The 20,908-nt window shown below is 41.8% G+C and overlaps 1 protein-coding gene across 2 annotated transcripts in view; it reads right to left on the reverse strand.

Moving 5' to 3' along the window:
* CNBD1 (cyclic nucleotide binding domain containing 1) overlaps positions 1-20,908 on the reverse strand; it is a 146,258-nt gene that overhangs the window by 112,603 nt on the left and 12,747 nt on the right. For both annotated transcript variants that reach the window (XR_014170648.1, XM_081919785.1), the window contains exon 4: positions 16,085-16,243. Coding sequence is in view for 1 of the 2 variants with exons in the window: in XM_081919785.1 (XP_081775911.1) it covers positions 16,085-16,243 (159 nt within the window). In the remaining variant the exon portion in view is untranslated. The remainder of the gene's footprint in view (positions 1-16,084; positions 16,244-20,908) is intronic.

Genomic DNA, 20,908 nt, shown 5'->3' on the forward strand with positions numbered 1-20,908 from the left:
ACTATATTGAGAACTTGGGTTAATCAGAAAGATGCTGATTTGAGTGTGCCCTTAAATGGCCTTGAGGGCAGAAGATGGAAGAAAAAAGGAATGCCAGACCCACTGTTGTGCTGTGCTTCAAAGCTGTCCTATACAAATGCAAGAAATGTTTCTTTAGCTGGAGGTATAATCTCAATATTAAGATTTTCCTTCACAGTGGAATCCCTGGGCAAAAATACATATTTTTAAAAAACACCATAATATGATATACAAAATCTGCATGGATTTTGAAAATGGGATCTGTGAACAGGATGCAAGATTCCAATCCAAGGCTCAAAAGCTGCACAATAATTTCATTCCTGTATAGACAAAGAGTATGAGATAGCAGAATGAGATCAATGCAAGGAGCTGGTCAACCATGCTGCCATTGCTCAGTATCACCACATTTTAACCATCCCTTCTCAGATGAAGAGGCTGTTTTCCCTTGCAGCAGCCACTTTTCCCAAAAAAGCAATGGTTTGAATCCACGGATTGGGCTGGCTGATAACCAGAGCCTTGACAGCTCCCAGCTGCCCTCTTCAGGCAGAAAGGCTTTCCTGCTCTTGACAGCCACCCCAGCTGAGAAGGCAAAGCTCTGAAGGCCACCACAATCGGCGTTTCCGTGCGCTGCTCTGGTTCGCCAGAAGTGGCTTAGTCATGCTGGCCACATGACCCAGAAGCTGTACGCCGGCTCTCTCGGCCAATAAAGCAAGATGAGTGCCGCAACCCCAGAGTTGGTCACAACTGGACCTAATGGTCAGGGGTCCCTTTACCTTTACCTTAACGTGATTGGCACTTGGTTGTTGTTGGGGTTGTTTTGTTTTGTTTTTGTTCTGTCTTTCCCTTAGTGAAATTATGACTTTCCTTTGTTAGGCAGAGAAACATTGTTTGTTTGAGGGCAGAAATGGCATTGGGCAGGATCAATATAGTACAGGGGGCCTCCATAAGGGGCCTGAGGCAAACACAAGTGTGGGTTCAGTATCCACCTGGTTGGAACCTGCACTCTGGTCCCCCCGTGAGATCTTGCTTGCTTGGTTTGCACCATGGCAAGGTTCAACACTGGCTGACTCCCATCATATAGGTTTGGAGCAAGCCAAACCCAGCGGATCCATTCCATCAACATGGGGCTTGTGGAATGATGAAATGTTCCTGGGACCCAATGCCATGCCAACCCTTGCCCTGCCTGCTGCTGTCAATAAAGATTTGGCCTGATTTTATCCCATCACCATTGTAGAGTCTGGTTATTTTGCTGCTATCATGGGTCACATAATGCGCCTGCCTGGGCAAATCCAGAGGATGGAAACATCTACATCTACACACACTAGGGTTGCCATATTTTGAAGAGCAAAAAAGAGGACGCGTTTGCCGACTTCTACTTTTAACTATGGATTGCTATGGTGACTCTCATTTTACATACCCCTGAAAAAGAGGATGTGTCCTGGAAAAAGAGGACACATGGCAAGCCCAACACACACACACACACACACACACACACACACATTTTCCTGGGGGCTATCACTTGTTCATTTTATTTCTTGTACACCAGGCCAACAGGAATGATTCCCAAGAAAACAATATTGACATCATGACTGCAAGTTTTGCATGATGGTGACTCTGACTTGACAACTGACTAAATCTTACAGCCTATGGAGAAAAGCAAACAAGAGAGAGGACTGTGATCAAACAGATTTGCTTTGATTTTTCTGAGACGCCTAAGACACCAAGCCACATTAAGAAAACATGTTCACTAATTAGAACAGTAGTTATGAATTTCAACTTGCTGCATGATTAAAACTGTTTGTTATTCATCAGCCTATAAAAAGGTGGTTAAAATGTTAATTTGATTCTGGAACTACAATTTGACTAACAAAATTTATCTTTTTAGTAGTGTATATTTGCATAAGTAAGTAGTTACAAGAGCCCACACTGATAGGTAATGCAGAAACATTGTCAAAGTGCCAGAATTATACTTTGACAGGTGACAATCAAAATGCTTCGAAGCTAGCCCCATCCCATTACAGTACAAATTAAACAAATAGGAAGCTGCCCATGTGTAGATCAAGGAAGGTTATCTTTTTAGAAACATTGGAAATTGTTGAGAATTTCAGGAAGGCTGGATTAATCACTGTACAAAGCAGGCTATAGAACTGGACTTCAGGTGACACGGGGCTGCTACTGCTGCCATGTTATCTCGTGGTTCTGCAGTTTGGAAATTAAGCCCCTTCTGCAGTTTATTCCCCATGACTCTGGGCCAGAATGCATTATCCATTTAACCCAATCCAGACCACTGCATGAAGAGAAGAATACAATTGCCATTTCCACATAAGCAACAAATCTAACCTTCCTCCAGTGTCTCCACACCATTCAGGCATTGTCACATTTGAATGCAACTTATGTACATATTGTTGCACGCTACCCCACTCTCCAAGTGGTACAAAATTCCAGGAGTTCTGGGCATGCTTACCCAGGGTTGTGTTTCCTTTTTGGGAATGAAGAACAGCAGAGAGTGATGTCTTTACAAAATATCATCTATTTACACATATATACAACCTGAGCTTGTTTTTTTCTCCAGCTTCTAGCTCACATAACCACAAACTCTGCCCTCAAACTCAGGCTTTGTCCTTCTAACCATCTGAGAGCTGGAGGACACCCATTTGTTGTCAGACACAAAGCCCCATTTCCTTCCCTTTGTTCTATTAATGACCCAACCCCAAGGCTGTTACTGCATCAGGAAGCTAGCCTGGCTGGATTACCTTTTAACACAAGTAATTTTTTGGCCTTTCAGTTTTAGACATGTAAAATCTTAACATGCTACTACTGATTGGTCAATGGTTACTAGTCATGATGACCATGTTCTACCTCCACTGTCTGAAGCAGCAGGTCTCTCAATGTCAGCTGCTGAGGAACACAAGTAAGGAGGGAGCTGTTGGCCTCAGGTTGTGGACCTTAAGGATCTCCTTAGCCACTGTTGAAACAAGAGGCTGTACTATAATGGGCAGTTGGCCTGATTCAGCAGACGCTTCCCATGTACTTATGATATTAAATATAGGCAGCTTTTGAAATGATTATATGTGTATTTATTATTGATGTTGTTGTTTTTGGTTGAAATGGCGGTGAGGAAAATGTTATTGACACATGATAGAGTGTAAAGAGGGGGGTTCAAATGACCAAACAGCCCCTGAGCTTTTCAGAGTTTTCAAAAGGGTCTGATTATAACTTAACATGCTATTTTAGAAGTATTATTTTTAAAAATAAAGAAATAAAACAAAACTGACTCATCAACAGACTTGTAGGAAAAACTGAACAGAATGATTATATGAACTGAACAGTGAATATAAGACGTGGAAATGTTGATAAAAACTGCTTCTTTACACATAATGAAACACCACTGAGTTCAAAAGCAATTTGGGGAAGATAGCACTGATCAATAGGGGGAAATAAAGAGATACCACCTAAAGATAGAGCAAAGTTCACACCTCATCAGAAATCAAATGGAATGCAATTTTCTTAACCTACTACCGAGCCAAGAAATGGATTCAGTGCACCATTCCAATGGAAAACTATTGTTCAAGAAGCACTAAAAATGCAAATGACTACAAAGCTTATTCATAAGATGCACAAATAGAGTCAAACATAAATGGTCAAAGGTTTAGACAGCAGAGGAAGTAAGTATGCAGTGAAGGATGGCCTTTGGGAAGGGGCAGTCTACGGGTTAGCAGTAGGTCACTACAGGGGTGTGGGCCTCTACAAGTGCCCAATGACCCCTACCCCTGATGCCAGGCCTGCATATGACAAAAAAAACAAAAAAACATGATGCATATGTTCAGCAGGCATCAGCTTAAAAGGAGGAATTCCTTTGGTTTTCTTTTCATGTTGGATGACCCCATCTAATGTTCTCAAACATGCTTGTGGGCTGGAACGCCTCCCAGTTGGATTATAAACTTCTTTGGGGTTTGTAATGCAAAATTTTTACATTCAAGAGACATGAAGAGATCAGGAAGGTATTGTTCAGTGACTTACACTCAGACTTTATTTCAACCAACAAGTTTTAAACCAGGTTTGGCAAGAGCCAGGGCATTCATATCTGTCAAATGCTACTCAACTTCCCCGCCCTCCTGGGGGGAAGCCAATCAGCAACACTTGGAGGGCCAGGAGACAGCAATTCTCATTTTGCCTCTGGTGGCAAAATGGGATGGACCCCAAACTTGCAGCAAGACTTGACAGCAGCCCAACTACAACAGAAACACCTTCCTTCTCCCAATGTATGCCTAGTAGACTCTGTCTAAACCCCCTATACCAGGGGTAGGCAACCTAAGGCCCAGGGGCCGGATGCAGCCCAATCGCCTTCTCAGTCCAGCCCACGGATGGTCTGGGAATCAGCATGTTTTTGCATGAGTAGAATGTGTGCTTTTCTTTAAAATGTATCTCTGGGTTATTTATGGGGCATAGGAATTCGTTCATTTGTTTTTTTCAAAATATAGTCTGGCCCATCACATGGTTTGAGGGATGGTGAACTGGCCCCCTGCTGGAAAAGGTTGCTGACCCCTGCCCTATACCAATCTGCTTCTTCTCCCTGCAGGTAAGCTTTAGGAGATATGAAGGCGATAATTTTAAACAGAAATATTCTACTATTAAACATTTAAAAGATTTCAAAATCTGTTCACAACAAAAGCCACTAAAAGCAAAGCCATATTAAATGCAACAGCAGATTTTAAAAAACAACAACACATCAGTTCATTAAATAAATGAACTAGAAAAAAAAGATTGAGTGGTGGGTCGACTGGTGGTCACACACAGGCTGGATGTGACACAGAGCCTACAAGGTGCTGGCCGCTAGATGCAGTCCCTCTGCATAATCTGCTCCAGTTCTCAGAGAAAAGCTGCACGCTTGACAACAGTTAACATGTGAAATCACTAATAAGAATCTGCCAGTCCTGTGCGCCGCTTGAAAGATGAAAGAGAAATGTGATTAAAGGCAAGCAAATGAAATGAAAAAAGCAGCAATAATAAGGGCTGCTTAAAATGTACTGTGTGGTTTCTTTCTGCTTGAAAAGGATGGAGCTGCATAGCAAGGGCATCAGCTTCATAGTTGCAATTCTAGATACATCATTATCCTTTTCCTGCTTAGAAACTGCTGATGCCTTCACACCCGGATCTCCCATCCCAAGCCTCTTTCTGCAAAGAGTGTCAATCACTGTTTAGGAATTTCATGATTACATGGCAATTCTAGAGGTTTTCTCAATTGTATTTGATAGGAATGTTGGTGCTTACATTATTTCAGAGTCTCTGGAACTATTCTTGTGCATTTTATATTATGAGAAGTACTAAATGAACGGTCTTGATTTTCCAGAAATGGTATATTAAACAAGACCCTTGCTCACTACTGAACTTCCAGCCGCTGCTGAGTACTTTTTTTTATTCCCATAGGCAATTTAATTGCTAATTTAGTTGTTTTAATTGATTTTTATTTCTTTGTATTGTAAACCACTTAGAAACTAAGAAGTAAATGAATTGCTTAAAGAACTAACTAAATAAATAAACTGAGTACATAAGTCTAGGTTTCGTTATTTATTGGTTCAATCTTATGGTCTGGGTTTTCTTTAGTGTTATGTATTGCAATATTGTAATATCTAGTTTGAATAACGACTTTGAGGTGGAGGGTGTTAACTAGAATTATGTCTGGGCTAATCTGTTAAAGTTGATGCTGAGAGAAAACCTCCTCTTTTTCACCACCACATGATTTAAGTTGATTTGAGGGTAGATGTGTTTCAAGGAACTTGCCACTGCTGCCAGAGCTACTTCTAGTGGCCTGCAGCTACAGATCACTTTTCCTCCCCCTCTCAGAAGCCCCTGTCAAAATAATGTTACATCATCATCCAAATCCCCAAAGTCAAGGTCAAAGTTCTATATGGAAAACTTTAAGCTCAAACTCTGCTACACGAGGCTTATTTCAGTCGAAGCTCAAAACATTATTCTGTACGTACTTTGCTCTGAATGGATTCATTGGCACTGCATATCAAATTGGAGGTGAATGATTTTTGAAAGTTCACTATGTTTGTCATGGTATTATTCATTCTGGGTAAGACAGAGCTTGATTTATCTTTGCAATTCTACTTTTGTCTGTCTCTGTGAATGCTCTCATATATTTTTGATAGTTATTGATACCAGTGGCGCAATCCTGAATGTCAGGAATGGTTTTGCTTTAAGCTGAAAAGCTTTTATCCACTTCACTGCTGAAGTTACATTCAAATTTTGGCTATTAAAGGTTGTGTTCAACTCAGCCACCAAAATTAATGAACCTAAGTTAGCCATAAGTGAGTATGACGAATAACAGATACAACCCAAAGTCTTCATTATTCTTATTACCGCAACCATTGTATCCCCTGAAAACTCTCCAGTCTTAAATTTAGTTCTCCGCAGACGCTTACAATTTTTAAAGTCCTCATGAAAATTCATCAGCATTTTAATGCACAATTCCCCTAATGTATGCATTTTTAAAAGAAATTTTGTCTTTTATATACACTTTTTCAAGCAATTGCCCCTAAGATGATGCAATTCTGTATGCTTGCTTTCACTGATATATGCATTCACTAACGTGTGCATTTTATCCTAGCATGCGGATTTTTATACAGTACAGTGGTACCTCGGGTTAAGAACTTGATTCATTCTGGAGGTCCGTTCTTAACCTGAAACTGTTCTCAACCTGAGGTACCACTTTAGCTAATGGGGCCTCCTGCTGCTGCCGCGCAATTTCTGTTCTCATCCTGAAGCAAAGTTCTTAACCCGAGGTACTATTTCTGGGTTAGCGGAGTCTGTAACCTGAAGCGTCTGTAACCCGAGGTACCACTGGACATGTTTTGGGGGTTGGAGAATTGCATCACAAAATTTGGAGGAGCTGAATTTCACAGGATAGCTGTGTTTCAGTTCATGTATTGTTTGGGAGAAGTGAGTCACTTTGCATCAGAATGCAAATGGAATGGAATTGCTCTCCCATCCCTACTTTGACACAGCTGCTGCCTAACAGACCTCCCTGCTTTGCATGCAGAAGGTCCCAGATTCAACCCCTTGCATCTCTAGGTATGGCTGGGAGAGCCAGTGTGGTGTAGTGGTTAAGAGCGGTAGTCTCGTAACCTGGGGAACCGGGTTCGCGTCTCCGCTCCTCCACATGCAGCTGCTGGGTGACCTTGGGCCAGTCACACTTCTCTGAAGTCTCTCAGCCCCACTCACCTCACAGAGTGTTAGTTGTGGGGGAGGAAGGGAAAGGAGAATGTTAGCCGCTTTGAGACTCCTTAGGGTAGTGATAAAGTGGAATATCAAATCCAAATTCTTCTTCTTGTCTGAAATCCTGGAGAGCTGCTGCCAGTCAGTGCAGCCAGTACTGTGCTATATGGACTAATGGCCTGACTCGATATAAGGCAGCTTCCTATGTTCCTCTGTTTCTATTTACTCCCTACTCCATCCCTTAAAATGGGAATAAAGGCAGTCTTCTGCACAGGATGTTGAAGAAGAAGAAAAAGAAGAAGAAGAAGAAGAAGAAGAAGAAGAAGAAGAAGAAGAAGAAGAAGAAGAAGAAGAAGAAGAGGAGGAGTAGTAGTTTGGATTTGATATCCCGCTTTATCACTACCCTAAGGAGTCTCAAAGCAGCTAACATTCTCCTTTCCCTTCCTCCCCCACAACAAACACTCTGTGAGGTGAGTGGGGCTGAGAGACTTCAAAGAAGTGTGACTAGCCCAAGGTCACCCAGCAGCTGCATGTGGAGGAGCGGGGAATCAAACCCGGTTCACCAGATTACAAGTCCACTGCTCTTAACCACTACACCACACTTGTTGAGTCAAGGGGGTGCAAAACTGAGAAGATCCATAATCGAGAAGATCAATTTGAGGGCACCAAATTTTGGGCTCACTCAGGACTTCATGTTACCAAAGATTATCAAAGTCCATCCCTTCCTCTCTGATTCTGAGCTTGAGGCTGGAGCCATAACTGTAGGAAGCTGGACTACTGTACATGGGCACCTAGACTGTTTCCTCAGGACTCTTCTTATGTTCTATTCACACACACACACACACACACACACACACACACACACACACGGCCCATAGAAGACTTTTTAATGTGAGAAAGTGATTATTTTAATGGCACTAATCTTCCTCTCCAGCTGGCTTCAAATGGCTGAACCCAGAGTTACAACTCTCACTTGTCCCACACTATGGAGAGAAAGATTTTCACAGCTTAATAACTTGGCCAATTAAATTTTAAACAATTCAAATTGTTGCAGAATAATAGACTACAAAATGTTAGTGTTGCAGGGATAAAATATGAAAGACTCTTTCTCATGCTGTTCTTAAACCTCTCTCCTTTGATTACGGAATAAATTCTAAAGGAATTAAAAAATAATGCTTCCCCTAACAAGCATCTTGTGGGTGGCATGTAATTTTTTTTTCATCCTGTAGATTAAAGACATACAATATAGTAATTATGGGTTCCTTTTGAAGCCAATTCTTTGCATACTAAAGGCTGGAACAAAAGTCACTGGAATGTCATGAAACAAAAAGCATTGTTTGTGTTTTTTCATGCAAGGACCACGTTCTTCAGCTGCCAGTTCTCTCTGAATTACAATGTGAGAAACAGGGCCTCCTTTTGGGGGGAGCAGAGCAAAGTTGTCCTGGGTTACAAAACGCTTAGGGGAAAGGAAATGGCCCACCAGGAAACTAGTGTAGCAACTCTACCTCACCCAGCAATCCATGTCTGCTACCTTACCAGTGGAAATATCACTTTTTAAAAAGCAATGTTTTGTTATTCAGAAGCTCTTGCCAACTGGAGACACAAAAGTTGCTTGCCAATTGGAGGCATGTTACTCTTGAGTTGCTTTTATTTTAATAGGAAAAGAATAATTTGGAAAGCCACTGATAGTAAGTAAAGCAAGCATGCATAAAATTACATTACTCCTGCTCCTTTCTGTTGCAACTCCCATTTCTACTATAAATTAGGCGGAAGCTATCTTGGTTTGGCACTAGTATGTAAGATAGTTTGCATACTGGCGTTGCTCTAATACTGTACACGTACACACACACACACGCAGGCACACACTGTCTCTGCTATTACAAAACTTGGTGTTTGTTCTATTCTGCAACTAGAAGTGTCAATGTAGGAAATGTTTTCCACTGTCTTCCCATTCATTTCAATGACCCCCAAAAAATCCAGATAAATGAGCTCAGCAGGGACCAAAACTAGATGAGATGCTTCCAAAGTTCTCTCCGGATTTGCAGTGAAATCATTTACTTACTTTATTTCAAAAGTTTGTATACTGCTTAATCGCAGTAGTCTCTAAAGTGTTGCATAGGAGACTCAATACAGCAAGACTGAAAATGAATTAAAACTATAATCTGGTTGCAATGCTTTAAAGAAGTCTTCAGTAAGCACCAGAGGTTCTGCAAGGAGGGGGCCTACCGGACCTCAACTGTCTGGCAACAAGATTGGGTCCACAATTCCAAATGCATAGCTTCTTGTGGTTTTCAAGCTGTGCATCTGAGCCATGGAAGACCACTAACAGTGACTTCCTCCAAAACACTCCAGTTATTAAGCAGGGATATAAGCAGTGCTATTTTTCTAGAAAAAGAAGTGCCAGAACTCTCCATGAACTCATCTCTTGTTCTCTGGTACCTCGGGTTAAGAACTTAATTCATTCTGGAGGTCCGATCTTAACCTGAAACTCTTCTTAACCTGAGGTACCACTTTAGCTAATGGGGCCTCCCACTGCCACCACGCCACAGCCACATGATTTCTGTTCTCATCCTGAAGCAAAGTTCTTAACCCAAGCTACTATTTCTGGGTTAGTGGAGTCTGTAACCTGAAGCGTCTGTAACCTGAAGTGTCTGTAACCCAAGGCACCATTGTAATGGCAATGGCGCCTACCTGAGAGGTGCCGGAACTGAGTTCCGGTGGGTTCTGGGTGAAAAAATCCCTAGATATATGGAATTAGGCAGTCCCTGAGGGCTGCACCCAAGTTGTTAAAGGTTTTATAAATAAATACAAGAACCTTGAAATCACAGAATGCTGTTCATGGTCCTGCACTATTTTTATCTAGGCCATCAAATAATGCTTGAGGAATTCATTTTTTGGTGAACTCCAGTACAAACTTAGAAGACCCAGAGACTACTGTATTTAAATATTTTGTTGGAAGCCACCCAGAGAGGCTGGGGAAACCCAGGAAGATGAGTGGGGTATAAATAAATTATTATTATTATTATTATTATTATTATTATTATTATTATCATTATTATTACTCCTGACTTGATGTGCCAATCAGAACACAGTTGTACTTCAGAATATGCCCTTCTCTAAATTTGTGATGTAGCTCTCTGCTCAAAAACATACTAAATGTACATAAAAATGTGTATTTGGGGATAAAATGTATCTAGAAATGCTAACTGTGAAAGAAAATATACTTAGAAATGCATGTTGTGAGAAAATACACCCAGAATACTTGTGAATTCACACGAATTTTGTTTTTAAGCCCCCCTGCTGATTAAGGCATAAACTGGGAGAGAATTAACAGATGGGGGAAAGACAAAGGGCAGCACCTTCTCTCCAACAGTGCCCCACCTAATTCTGCACAGGGGTTTCCCCCAATTACAGTGGTACCTTGGGTTAAGTACTTAATTCGTTCTGGAGGTCTGCTCTTAACCTGAAACTGTTCTTAACCTGAAGCACAACTTTAGCTAATGGGGCCTCCTACTGCCGCCGTGCCACCAGAGCACGATTTCTGTTCTTATCCTGAAGCAAAGTTCTTAACCTGAAGCACTATTTCTGGGTTAGCGGAGTCTGTAACCTGAAGCGTATGTAACCCAAGGTACCACTGTATATGGAGCAGATGGGGGGCATGTGGAGCATGTTGGGTGAGGGTGGGGAAGTCCTTGGATACTATCCACAGACCATCCATTCCTTGGGCTATCTGCATTTTTTAAAACCCCCAATCCCAAAATCCTAAAACAAAAAAGGTTCCTTGGTGGAATACCTTGTTCCTTTAAATGCTATACGTAACTCCAGAAATAAAATAAAATTGAAGCTACAGCACTATTATTTTTATGGAAAAACTCCTTGAAGTCTTTTTTTGTGTGTGAAAAAACTGTGCATCTACATGGCACAGAAACAGAATTATCTTCAGTTCCACCATATTCTCAGAGGGAAACCTGTTAATTGATGGGAGCAGGGAAGAAATCATGTTCCAGGCATCACTCTCTGGAGAGCCTGAAATTCTCTGGCAGATGGATGAGGCAAGGGAATTTGCAGCACATGATGTGCTGAAAGCTCAAGCTGAATTTTCTTCACAGCTAGTTATGAGTTCATCTCTGTAGAGAAGATGGTTGGGGGAGGGGATTCAAATCGACTTCTGGGTTGTTTTTTTAAAAAAAGCAATTCACTTGACCAAATCTGTTTTTTCCCCCCTTTTTTAAAGGACTTCATACATACCATATATTTAAAGCACCTTCTGCCAGACTCCTGGGAACTGTAATATGTTAAGGGTGCTGAGAACAGTAGCTCTGTGGGGAGTAAACTACCTTTGCAAGGATTATTAAAGGGGGTGGACACAGGGGAAAATTTGTTGAGGGGAAAATTTGTTGAATATCTGAAAAGAACATGTGATGTGCAAACAACACTGGTGGGATTTCAAGAAGCACTGTGAAAACAGAGATATATTGTTAAAAAAACAAATAGGAGTGGGAGGGAAGTTTAATTGCAATATAAACAGAGAAATGCGTAAACTGAGAAGTAATTATGGATGATTGTCAGAGAAGCCGAAGGAAGTCTAAAAAGAATCAAATTTGTGAAAATTTGTGAAAATTTGGCATAATTGTATTTTTGTGTTGGAAAATAATAAAAATTATTTATAAAAAAAATTAAGGGGGTGGACACATGCTTTTCAACATATGATGTGTACTCGGTCTCTGAGCCATTGGGTTGGATCCTGACTGTGGAGAGAACTCTACCCACAAGTTTCTCCACAGGAGGAAAGGAGAAGTTAATTTGGCCAATGCCTTTAGCCTCCTTTGCTCCCACAAGAGTTGCTTCAGAGGGTCAGAGAACCCCCTACAACAGTATGGCTGCTGCAGGGAGAAGGTGGCAATCAGCTATATCAAGCATAGGCAAACTTGGCCCTCCAGATGTTATGGGACTACAACTCCCATCATCCCTAGCTAACAGGTCCAGCGGTCAGGGATGATGGGAGTTGTAGTCCCAAAGCATCTGGAGGGCCAGGTTTGTCTATGCCTGAGCTATAGTCATGTCTCCTCCAGTGGATCAAGGTTTCTTCCATAAATGGAAACTCATGGAAAGGCAAGTCTGGTTCCAAACCAGAGTTTTAGATCTGTGGTTTTATGGTTCTGCCACACCTGGTGAGCTGCTTCTGTAAAGCAGAATATAAACTCAGGAGCGCAGAAAAGAAATGGGTGATTAAAGAACATTAAACAGTTTAAAGCATTTCTAGCCCACATTTCTTTTGGTGTTTGCCAGGCACATTTCTCACCCCAGCAAGTGCTGACCAGATCCCAACCTGCGTAGCTCAGCAAAGTGGCTGCACCTTGTGTGGGGCTGGTCCAATTATTAGGCAGAGTAAGGCAGTTGCCTCAGGCACCAGATGTTTGGAGGCAGATTGATTTATAGGCCTGATCTTGGTGGGGCGCTTCTGTCAGTTTTAGTTTCTCTCACGATCCTATTTTTCTAAAATTAAATTCGGTTTCCCCCGAATTTGTTTTTAAAGTCCTTGTGAACATTCACCAGCGTTTTAGAGCTAGTTTCTCCACATATATACATTTCTTTCCTATGCAGGTTTTGGTGTCCTCGGGTGTCTTCCCGTGTAAAAGTTGGGGTGTCTAGGCGACGTTTCGACGAGGTCTCACTCGTCATCTTCAGGCTGGTGCTTTCGGCTTCTTGTTACTGGAACAGAGCAGGATCTCAGTGTTTGAGTTCCTATAAATACTGTTGAGGGGGTGTGGTGTATAGCCTCCAATGTTCTGGGCAGAGAGGAAGTTCCCAGGCTAGTGTGCCTTTTCTTCTTTTGTTCCTTAATTACTTGAGGGATATCTTGAGTGATTTCTTGAGTGATATCCTGAGTACCACTTAGGTGGGTCATTAGGTGTGGATTAGTTGCTAAAGTCTTTGTGTCTTGACCTCTTGACCTTTCTTTCCTATGCATATATGCAATTCTATGTCATTTCTTACGCTAGTGTACAAATTTTTGTACCAATTACTGAGTTGGAAGACTACACCACAGAATTCAGAGGAACGCGAATTTCAAAGGATGGCTGTGTTTTGGGTCTCACTTTGTTTCAGAAAGTACAAATTAGGGTTACCTTTAAATGCAAAGTAAATCTCCTCCATCCCTACTTTAGACCATGCCATATTAGCCTTTTTGGCCTGTTCCTCCCTCCCACCCATACAGCCCCACCAAAACACACACACACAACCCCCCCCCCACACACACACAGAATAAAAATATGTACTTCTGGATGTTCTTTTTAATTGTTTTCCTACTGAAAAATAGTATTTTTAAAAATGTGAGCAGGGAAATAGGGTAAGGAAGGGCAAGTAAAGAGGATGCCAATTTTAATTTTAATAGATATAATAGGCTATGTATGTTATCAGTTGGGGGGTAATCTCCATTTAAATGAATTATAGGAATCTCAAACTGGCTTCCCTTTGACAGCTGTAGCACAGTTCTGAGATTAAGCCGAGTATGCATTCTGGCTTGCCATGTGCCTCTATAATCATAGCCACCATTCAGCAAGTCCCCCCAAACCCTCGATCTCAAACTCAGACCTAATAACTGTTAACACCTTATTTTGGCACCTAAACCTGATGCACAGCATGGAGACAACATATGTGCCCAAGTGCTGACAGACTGATGCTGCATTCCCCCACCGCTGGCACCGAGGCAGACAGACAAGCTGGCTGCAGCAGTGGTGGCAGCAACAGCAGCTGACATTACTGGAGGGCAGGTTAATGAACATTTGGAAATTAAACAGTACAACATGACTTGCAAGCATGAAAATAGAGATTGCTCCGTCATTTACAGTTGAGAGAGAAAATTGAGAGAGAGAAACCTTCAAGAATCACAGGTAGTGATGTTCAGGGCCCTCTTACCCATAGGCGCTAGGGGTGCAGGGCACTCGGGTGCCGGGCTCTCAGGGGCGCCAGGCCGAGAGTCCGGGGCCTGAGAGTTGAGTCCAGAGAAGAGCCCGTCCATTGGTCAGAGCGCCGCGGGCAGCTCTGTGCCGTGAGTTTGGGGGCGACCGAGCCAGCAAGAAGCTGAGGTGGTCGGCCAGCTCTGCCCTCCTGAGCACCTGGGACTGGGCAACCTGGGGGTGGGTGGGCGGGGGGATCTTTCTACCCCGGAGCCGCATATGCTTAAGACAGCCCTGACGATGCTACAACATATACAGGACAGGACAAATGTTAGAATAAACACCTACAAAAGGAAATGACATCAGAACTATGGCATGATATAGTACTATTCAGAATCAGATAAAAGGGCAAAGTTGTTCCTGGGTTATCTAGTCGGCATAGATGTGTGATCTAGTGGTGGAACTATCATGACTGTGTATTCACCATTATTCTTTGCTTATATATTTCCACCCCACATTCAGACCCCAACATATCAAAAGGCAACTCACATAAAAGAATAGAATGCAAGCAAACCGTTCAAACCATCCTACTGAAACATTGAACTAAAATCATGAAAACTGCTCAGCTATAATGAGACAATGCATGCCACAAAAAAGCCAGCAAATAAGAGCAGACAGATACTTCCTATTGGCAGTCATACCATCCCATCAAAGGCTTTGCACAATAAAAAAATGTCTCTTGGGGCTTGAGACCTGTGACTGAAACTCCTGCCACTTTTTAACAATTGAAAAGGAGCTGTGGCAATGGTGAGATCTAACAGGACTTAGGAGATTTAACACCTGATGCCCCTGTGTCACTTTCCTGGTTAAAAATCACCCTCCAAACTGCTATTCGCCCTACAAGGAGAACAATGCCTATATCTGCAGGTTTTCCCCCCTTGTAGGGCAAATAGCTTTCAGGGTGCTCTTTCCTTGGGACCATGGCCTTGGGGGAAAGGGTAACTGTCCATCATCTGGCGTCACAATCCTGATCAGATCTCTCCACACACTTTGGCTGCTTAACTTCATTAAACAGTGGTGATCTAATTTTGGATCCTCTGCTGTGAGGGTTGCCCTGTCAGCCTTCTAAAAAGCCACAAGGGAGGTACATAGCTCTGCTTCACACCAACATTGCTCATGGGAACATGGCATACACACTGGGGTAACTGCTTTTCTCCTCAGACAGTATAAAAATATAGGATGCTTCATGAATTTGTGTGTCATCTTTGCACCAGGACCAAGTTAATCTCCTCACTATCGTTCCAATTTTAGTATATGTGTCACCCAAGCAAGTGCCTTGCGGCTGAAACTATAACTACGCATTTTTGAACATCTCTTGCTCAAGTTATAGGGCTGATTGTAAATAACAACATATTGCCCTCAATGTACATGGAACTTTAAAGTGACATAAATTAGCAAAGGTGACAGAGTAGAAATTTGTATAAATGCACTTTGCCTTGCTAGGGGATTAGAGCTAGTTACTAATACTTAAAATCTAACCTAAAACAAAACACAGCTCTTTTGCTGGAATGATAATGCATTTGCTAGCTTTAGGAATTGAGATCCCTGCCTCAAAATGCACAGTGCAATTTAAAGACAAATCATCTAGAAGATGGCACGGGCAAAGCAATTCATTCAAAGCAATGTGATTAGGATGCATCCACAAGAATATACAACCCTACAACAGGGTTGGCCCTCCAGATGTTTCTGGACTACAACTGACCACTGGCAATCTGGCCAAGGCTGATGGGAATTGGAGTCCAACAACATCTGGTGGGCCACAGTTTCCCTATCCCTGCCATATAAGTTTCACTGCTAATTTTCCAGGCCAGTTCATGATGTATATTTGAAAGACCTTAGAACTGAGCTGGAAAGGGCAGAAGGCCAAGAATGAATTTAATACTTACATCTTCCTGAGTATCTTTATTAGGATGTTCAACTTCTCTACGAATTCTGGAGAACCAGAACGTAACGTCTGGCATTTTTTAATCAAATTCAAATAGATGGATATGTTGTGAGAACCTTTGCTAGGTACAGTGCCTTTGCCAAACTCACAGGAATGTACCCTAGGGACAAAAAGGAGAAACAGAATGTTAGATTTAGAGCAAACTCATCATGTAACTTCTAGGAAAATAGGGCATGATTTATTAGGTTAATAGGCTCACATGCTTATACCATGGCATTTGTGAGGAACCAAGGGTTGCTACAGAAATGTTACGAATCATTCAAAGCAAAATTGGGAGTTCTTCCTCAGGCAAATCTTCTGAGGGATTCTGAGGCAAGCCAGAAGAGTTTAAGTAAGAGACACAAAACCTTTCCAGGCATTCTGCACATCACTCCATTATCACTGGGTTTTGCCCAAAGCAAAATCTGAAGCAAATGTTGTGTTTCTTTCTTATGCAAATCATCTGAAGAATTTTGAGGGAAGCCAAAATAATGTTGGCATGGTTAGCAACCTTTTTCCAGGGGCATTTCGCACATTCCATCTCCCCACAGGCTGGTGGAACACCAATAGGAACTTGGCCTTTTGGAGAATGAACCATATCTCTGTGTTGGGGTGTGTGTTTTGTGTGCACAAGGTCCTAAATTCATTCCCTGGGATTTCTGCCCTTCTGGAGATCTGCTGCTAGTCTGACTCCATCTGCACTATACATTTAAAGCAGTATCACACTATTTCAAACTGTCGTGCCATCCCTCAGAGGATCCTGGGAACTGTCATTTGTTAAGGTTGCTAAGAGTTGTCAAGCGATCACCCATTCCCCTCACAATGCTACAAAACTCAGAGTAGTTTAATAATCACTCCCTTTCTAGGGAACTCTGAGAATTATAGTTCTGTAAAGGGAACAGGGTTCTCATAACAACTCTCAGCACCCTTAGCAAATTATAGTTCCCAGAATTCCCAGAATTCAAGTGCCATGTTATTGCTTTGAATGTAAAAGCAGATGGCGCCTCAGAGCAGACAACAGGGCTAGATGGACCAGCAATCTAACTCAATATAAGGCAGGCTTATAGGTTTATATCTCTAATAATTTTCGATAATTCATCTAACAGTAGTCCAATTTCTCTTCCTTTGGTCCAGCATAAACATTTACGTATTTCACAAAATTCAAGTGTAGGTTTCCTTCGCATCTGCTATGAAGGAAAACATTATTGCAGTAGACTTTTGAGTTAGCAGGTTACTCTTGCTACTATTGCAGCACTGATAAAGTTATCAGATGGATTTTTTAAAAAGAAAGCATTTGAATATAATATCACATAGGCAATCAAATAGCAAATTCAAGTTAAAAGGACATGTTGGGACAGCATTAATTATACACCAGTTGAAAATGAGTTTCTCCTTTGCTTTGGTCTTTTAGTATGGATTAAAATGGCATCAGTCTATAAAATCACAGAACACGAGTCCCAGCTTGTGAGCCTTGAAGTTATCTACCTCACCTTTCCAGGTCTTGATGATGGGAAGAGTAGCCCAGGTTTAATCAAACTTGCTGGAGAACCTTGGGCCAATCAGCTACCTCACAGAGCTGATAAAGATAATAGTGAGAGGGAAAAGACATGTGTGCCAACTCAAAGGATATCTCAAGCATTGCTGAGTCCTTGTATGTGTCATGGGAAGTACTAAGAGGCACACTGGTGCCCATGTGCACCATATTGGCAACTGCTGTATGTAGGTCAACATAACCAAGGTTTCATTTGACTGAATCTGAAGAGGAGCACTAACTACAGAGGCAAACCTTTGGGGTCAGCACTGTATTTCCCTCCCCTTCCCATCATTCTGCTTTGATACAAACCATGCTGCTCAAACTGGTACCAAGCTAAACTCCTGCATCCCAGGATGGGCAGAATAATACTACATTAGGGCACTGTTTCTTCACTGTAAAGTTCTGTAAAAGGGTAGCATTGGTGATGGGATAACATTTTGTTTATTAAGATGACTCTTCTCAGATGGTCTGCTGCAGTTTGCCTTCAGTGCATGTAGTCTCATTTCTCTCCTCCCCCCAAAAATATATATAGAAAAACACAATTCCAGCAAAATAAAATTTTAAAAATCCACAGAACATTACTGCAACAGTGAATCAGGCAATAAATTCAATCTTGTATGCATCTGCCTTGTTCCCTTACAGCATATTGCTTTACAGTTAATGTGTATAATCTTATTAGCTGATTGCATTGATCCTCAGCTCACTTGTAAGCAAAATTACTCTGAGTGCATAGCGGTACTTAAAAGTAATTCAAAGTATCTATTAAAATAAGAATTTTGGTGCATCAGCAAGGAAGAAAGTCTAAGCTGCTAAAATATTTCGCTCATTTAAAGATTGGGCAATTTGCTGATCTGTAAAACTTACTTTTCTGTTAAAAAATAAGGAGAAGAAAATTTTAAGTGCCGTAATTTACTGAATGCTTTCCTGAAAGCAAAGAGATTGACTTTCTGTCCACTGTAACCTAGAAATCCTATCTCTGTAAACACTGGGCTAGATTAAACTTTAAATGATAAATTCCCAGGAAAGAAAGGTCATATTGTTGTGTAATCATCTTCTTCCAAAGCATTCCTGTTTGCTAAATAATATTGACCAATGTGAGTGGTGGCAAATATATAACCCTCCTTGATTTCCCCCCCAAGGACCTGAAAGTAAAAATGAAATTTACAATGGCATCACCAGATTTATCATACCTACCTCTTTTGGGAGGCATTTTACCACTATTAGAGCTGAATTGCAACCTAACCACTGTTGCACCTGAGCTCTTTCGTTGCAGTTTGTTGTCCTCCTGGCGTATTTCATCTTGTGTTATAAGACTGCCAACTGTAAAATTACCTAGACAAATAGAGCTTCTATAGCATAGGGCATATATAGATTGTCATGTGTGAGGAATGTACACACATAGGTATGGGTGCTCTCCCCCTGCAATTGCATGCAGCGGACACTTATTTTATTATTATTATTAATGACCCATCACAGCTGAGCTCTGAGTCTATAAGGAAGTGAGAGATAACTTCCTGAGATCAGCACCTAGTTTTGACAAAGTTCTTCTGCCAGATGAGCCAGACAATTGCCAAGTAAAACAGAGTAGTCAGCAATCCTCATATTATCAAGGCTTAGTGATTAAATGGAAACTAGCAGTATGCAGCCAAAGCTAGAGTTCCACCTCTGCACACACCAAAATTATGTAAAATACATCTTCCACATCCTTCTTCCCATTCTTCCTCTTTCCTTCTGAATCTTTCTGGCTCATCGGAGCTTCCCATCCATTAACATCACAAAGGACATGTGTGAATGATCACTCCCCCAAGCCCGACCAGCTTTCCACTCTGCTTATAACATGGATTGCCACCAGTCAATGTAGAGCAGGCATCCCGAACCTTTGGCCCTCCAGATGTTTTGGACTACAATTCCCATCATCCCTGACCACTGGTCCTGTTAGCTAGGGATCATGGGAGTTGTAGGCCAAAACATCTGGAGGGTTGCAGGTTGGGGGTGCCTGATGTTGAGAATATAAGCAGGATAGAGATAAGTATGGGAGAAGGACATGGGAGGCAGATTTCGATGTAGCTACACAGGGTAGACTAAAGTCAGGGAGGACCGTGGCAGAGCACAATTTCTGCAAGCAAAGGGGCCAAACTTTACTCCCTGGCATATTCAGTTAGATCTATCATGAAGTTAGATCAGAGATAGCCAAATGTGTTAATCTCTAAATGTTATGGCTCCCTTTAGCTCCAACCAACATGCCTAATGGTCAGGGATGGTGGAAGATTTAGCCCAACAGCAACTGGAGGGGCACAGGTTCCCCATCCTTGCTGTAGGCAGTCACTGGATGCATTGGATAAGTTATTGGTGGGTTAAATGGGGCAAAAGAAAGAGGAGCAGCTTCCCAATGAGCAGATTAGCTCTTGGCAATCCTGGAAATGCTTCACTATGATGTGCAGTTGTATAATTCATGTCTAATGCTTCAATATCACACAACTATTTAATGAAATGTAATAACATGAATTAACTCCCCAAAGTAAAGAAGCCCAAAACTTGAGCAATTTCTGCTCTCAATTTCTGGTCCACATTTTCTGTATCCTTCATTCCCAGCTGCAGCATCCCCAACACCACACCACACTGCAAGAAGTCTCATAGGAACTCTTCTGGGTTCTCCTGGGTTCTCCTGAGATTGCTCAGTTGCCTCACTTGAGGAGGAATGTCTAAATTCTCATCTCATTTTCACTTCAGGCCAGATACAGCAATGGCTTCAATAATTACATGATTTAAACATGTTTGGGTCCCCTCAAAATTCCTCAGGTGGTTTGTTTTTCCTCAGAAGTTTTCCCCAACCTTACATGGAATGTTGCTTTACATTAAATTTAGAAGCACAGGAATCTGCTTTATACTGAGTCAGACCATTGGCCTATTTGGCTCTGTACTGCTGACATCTACTAGAAATGGCTCTCCAGGGTTTCAGGCAGGCGGCACTCCCAGCAGTGCCTAGAGATGCCTGGGATTGAATCTGGGACCTGCTTGTTGTGGAGCAGATGTTCTGCATTGGGCAATGCCCCTCCCCCCCCCAAATCCCCCATAGAAAGTTAGTTGGAAATGGTGACACTCTCTAAACCCCGTAAAAGCTTCTAGAAGTGGCATGAACATCTACTCCTTCTGAATTGAATATTGTCTTCAGCTTTTTATTTTCTCCTACATTCAGTTGCACTGCAGGAGAATCTAAAAGCCAGCAATACAGAAGATTTCATTACATTAATT

This window comes from Podarcis melisellensis (genome assembly GCF_964234715.1).
Source record: "Podarcis melisellensis genome assembly, chromosome: 7".
In the NCBI taxonomy this organism is placed as follows: domain Eukaryota; kingdom Metazoa; phylum Chordata; class Lepidosauria; order Squamata; family Lacertidae; genus Podarcis; species Podarcis melisellensis.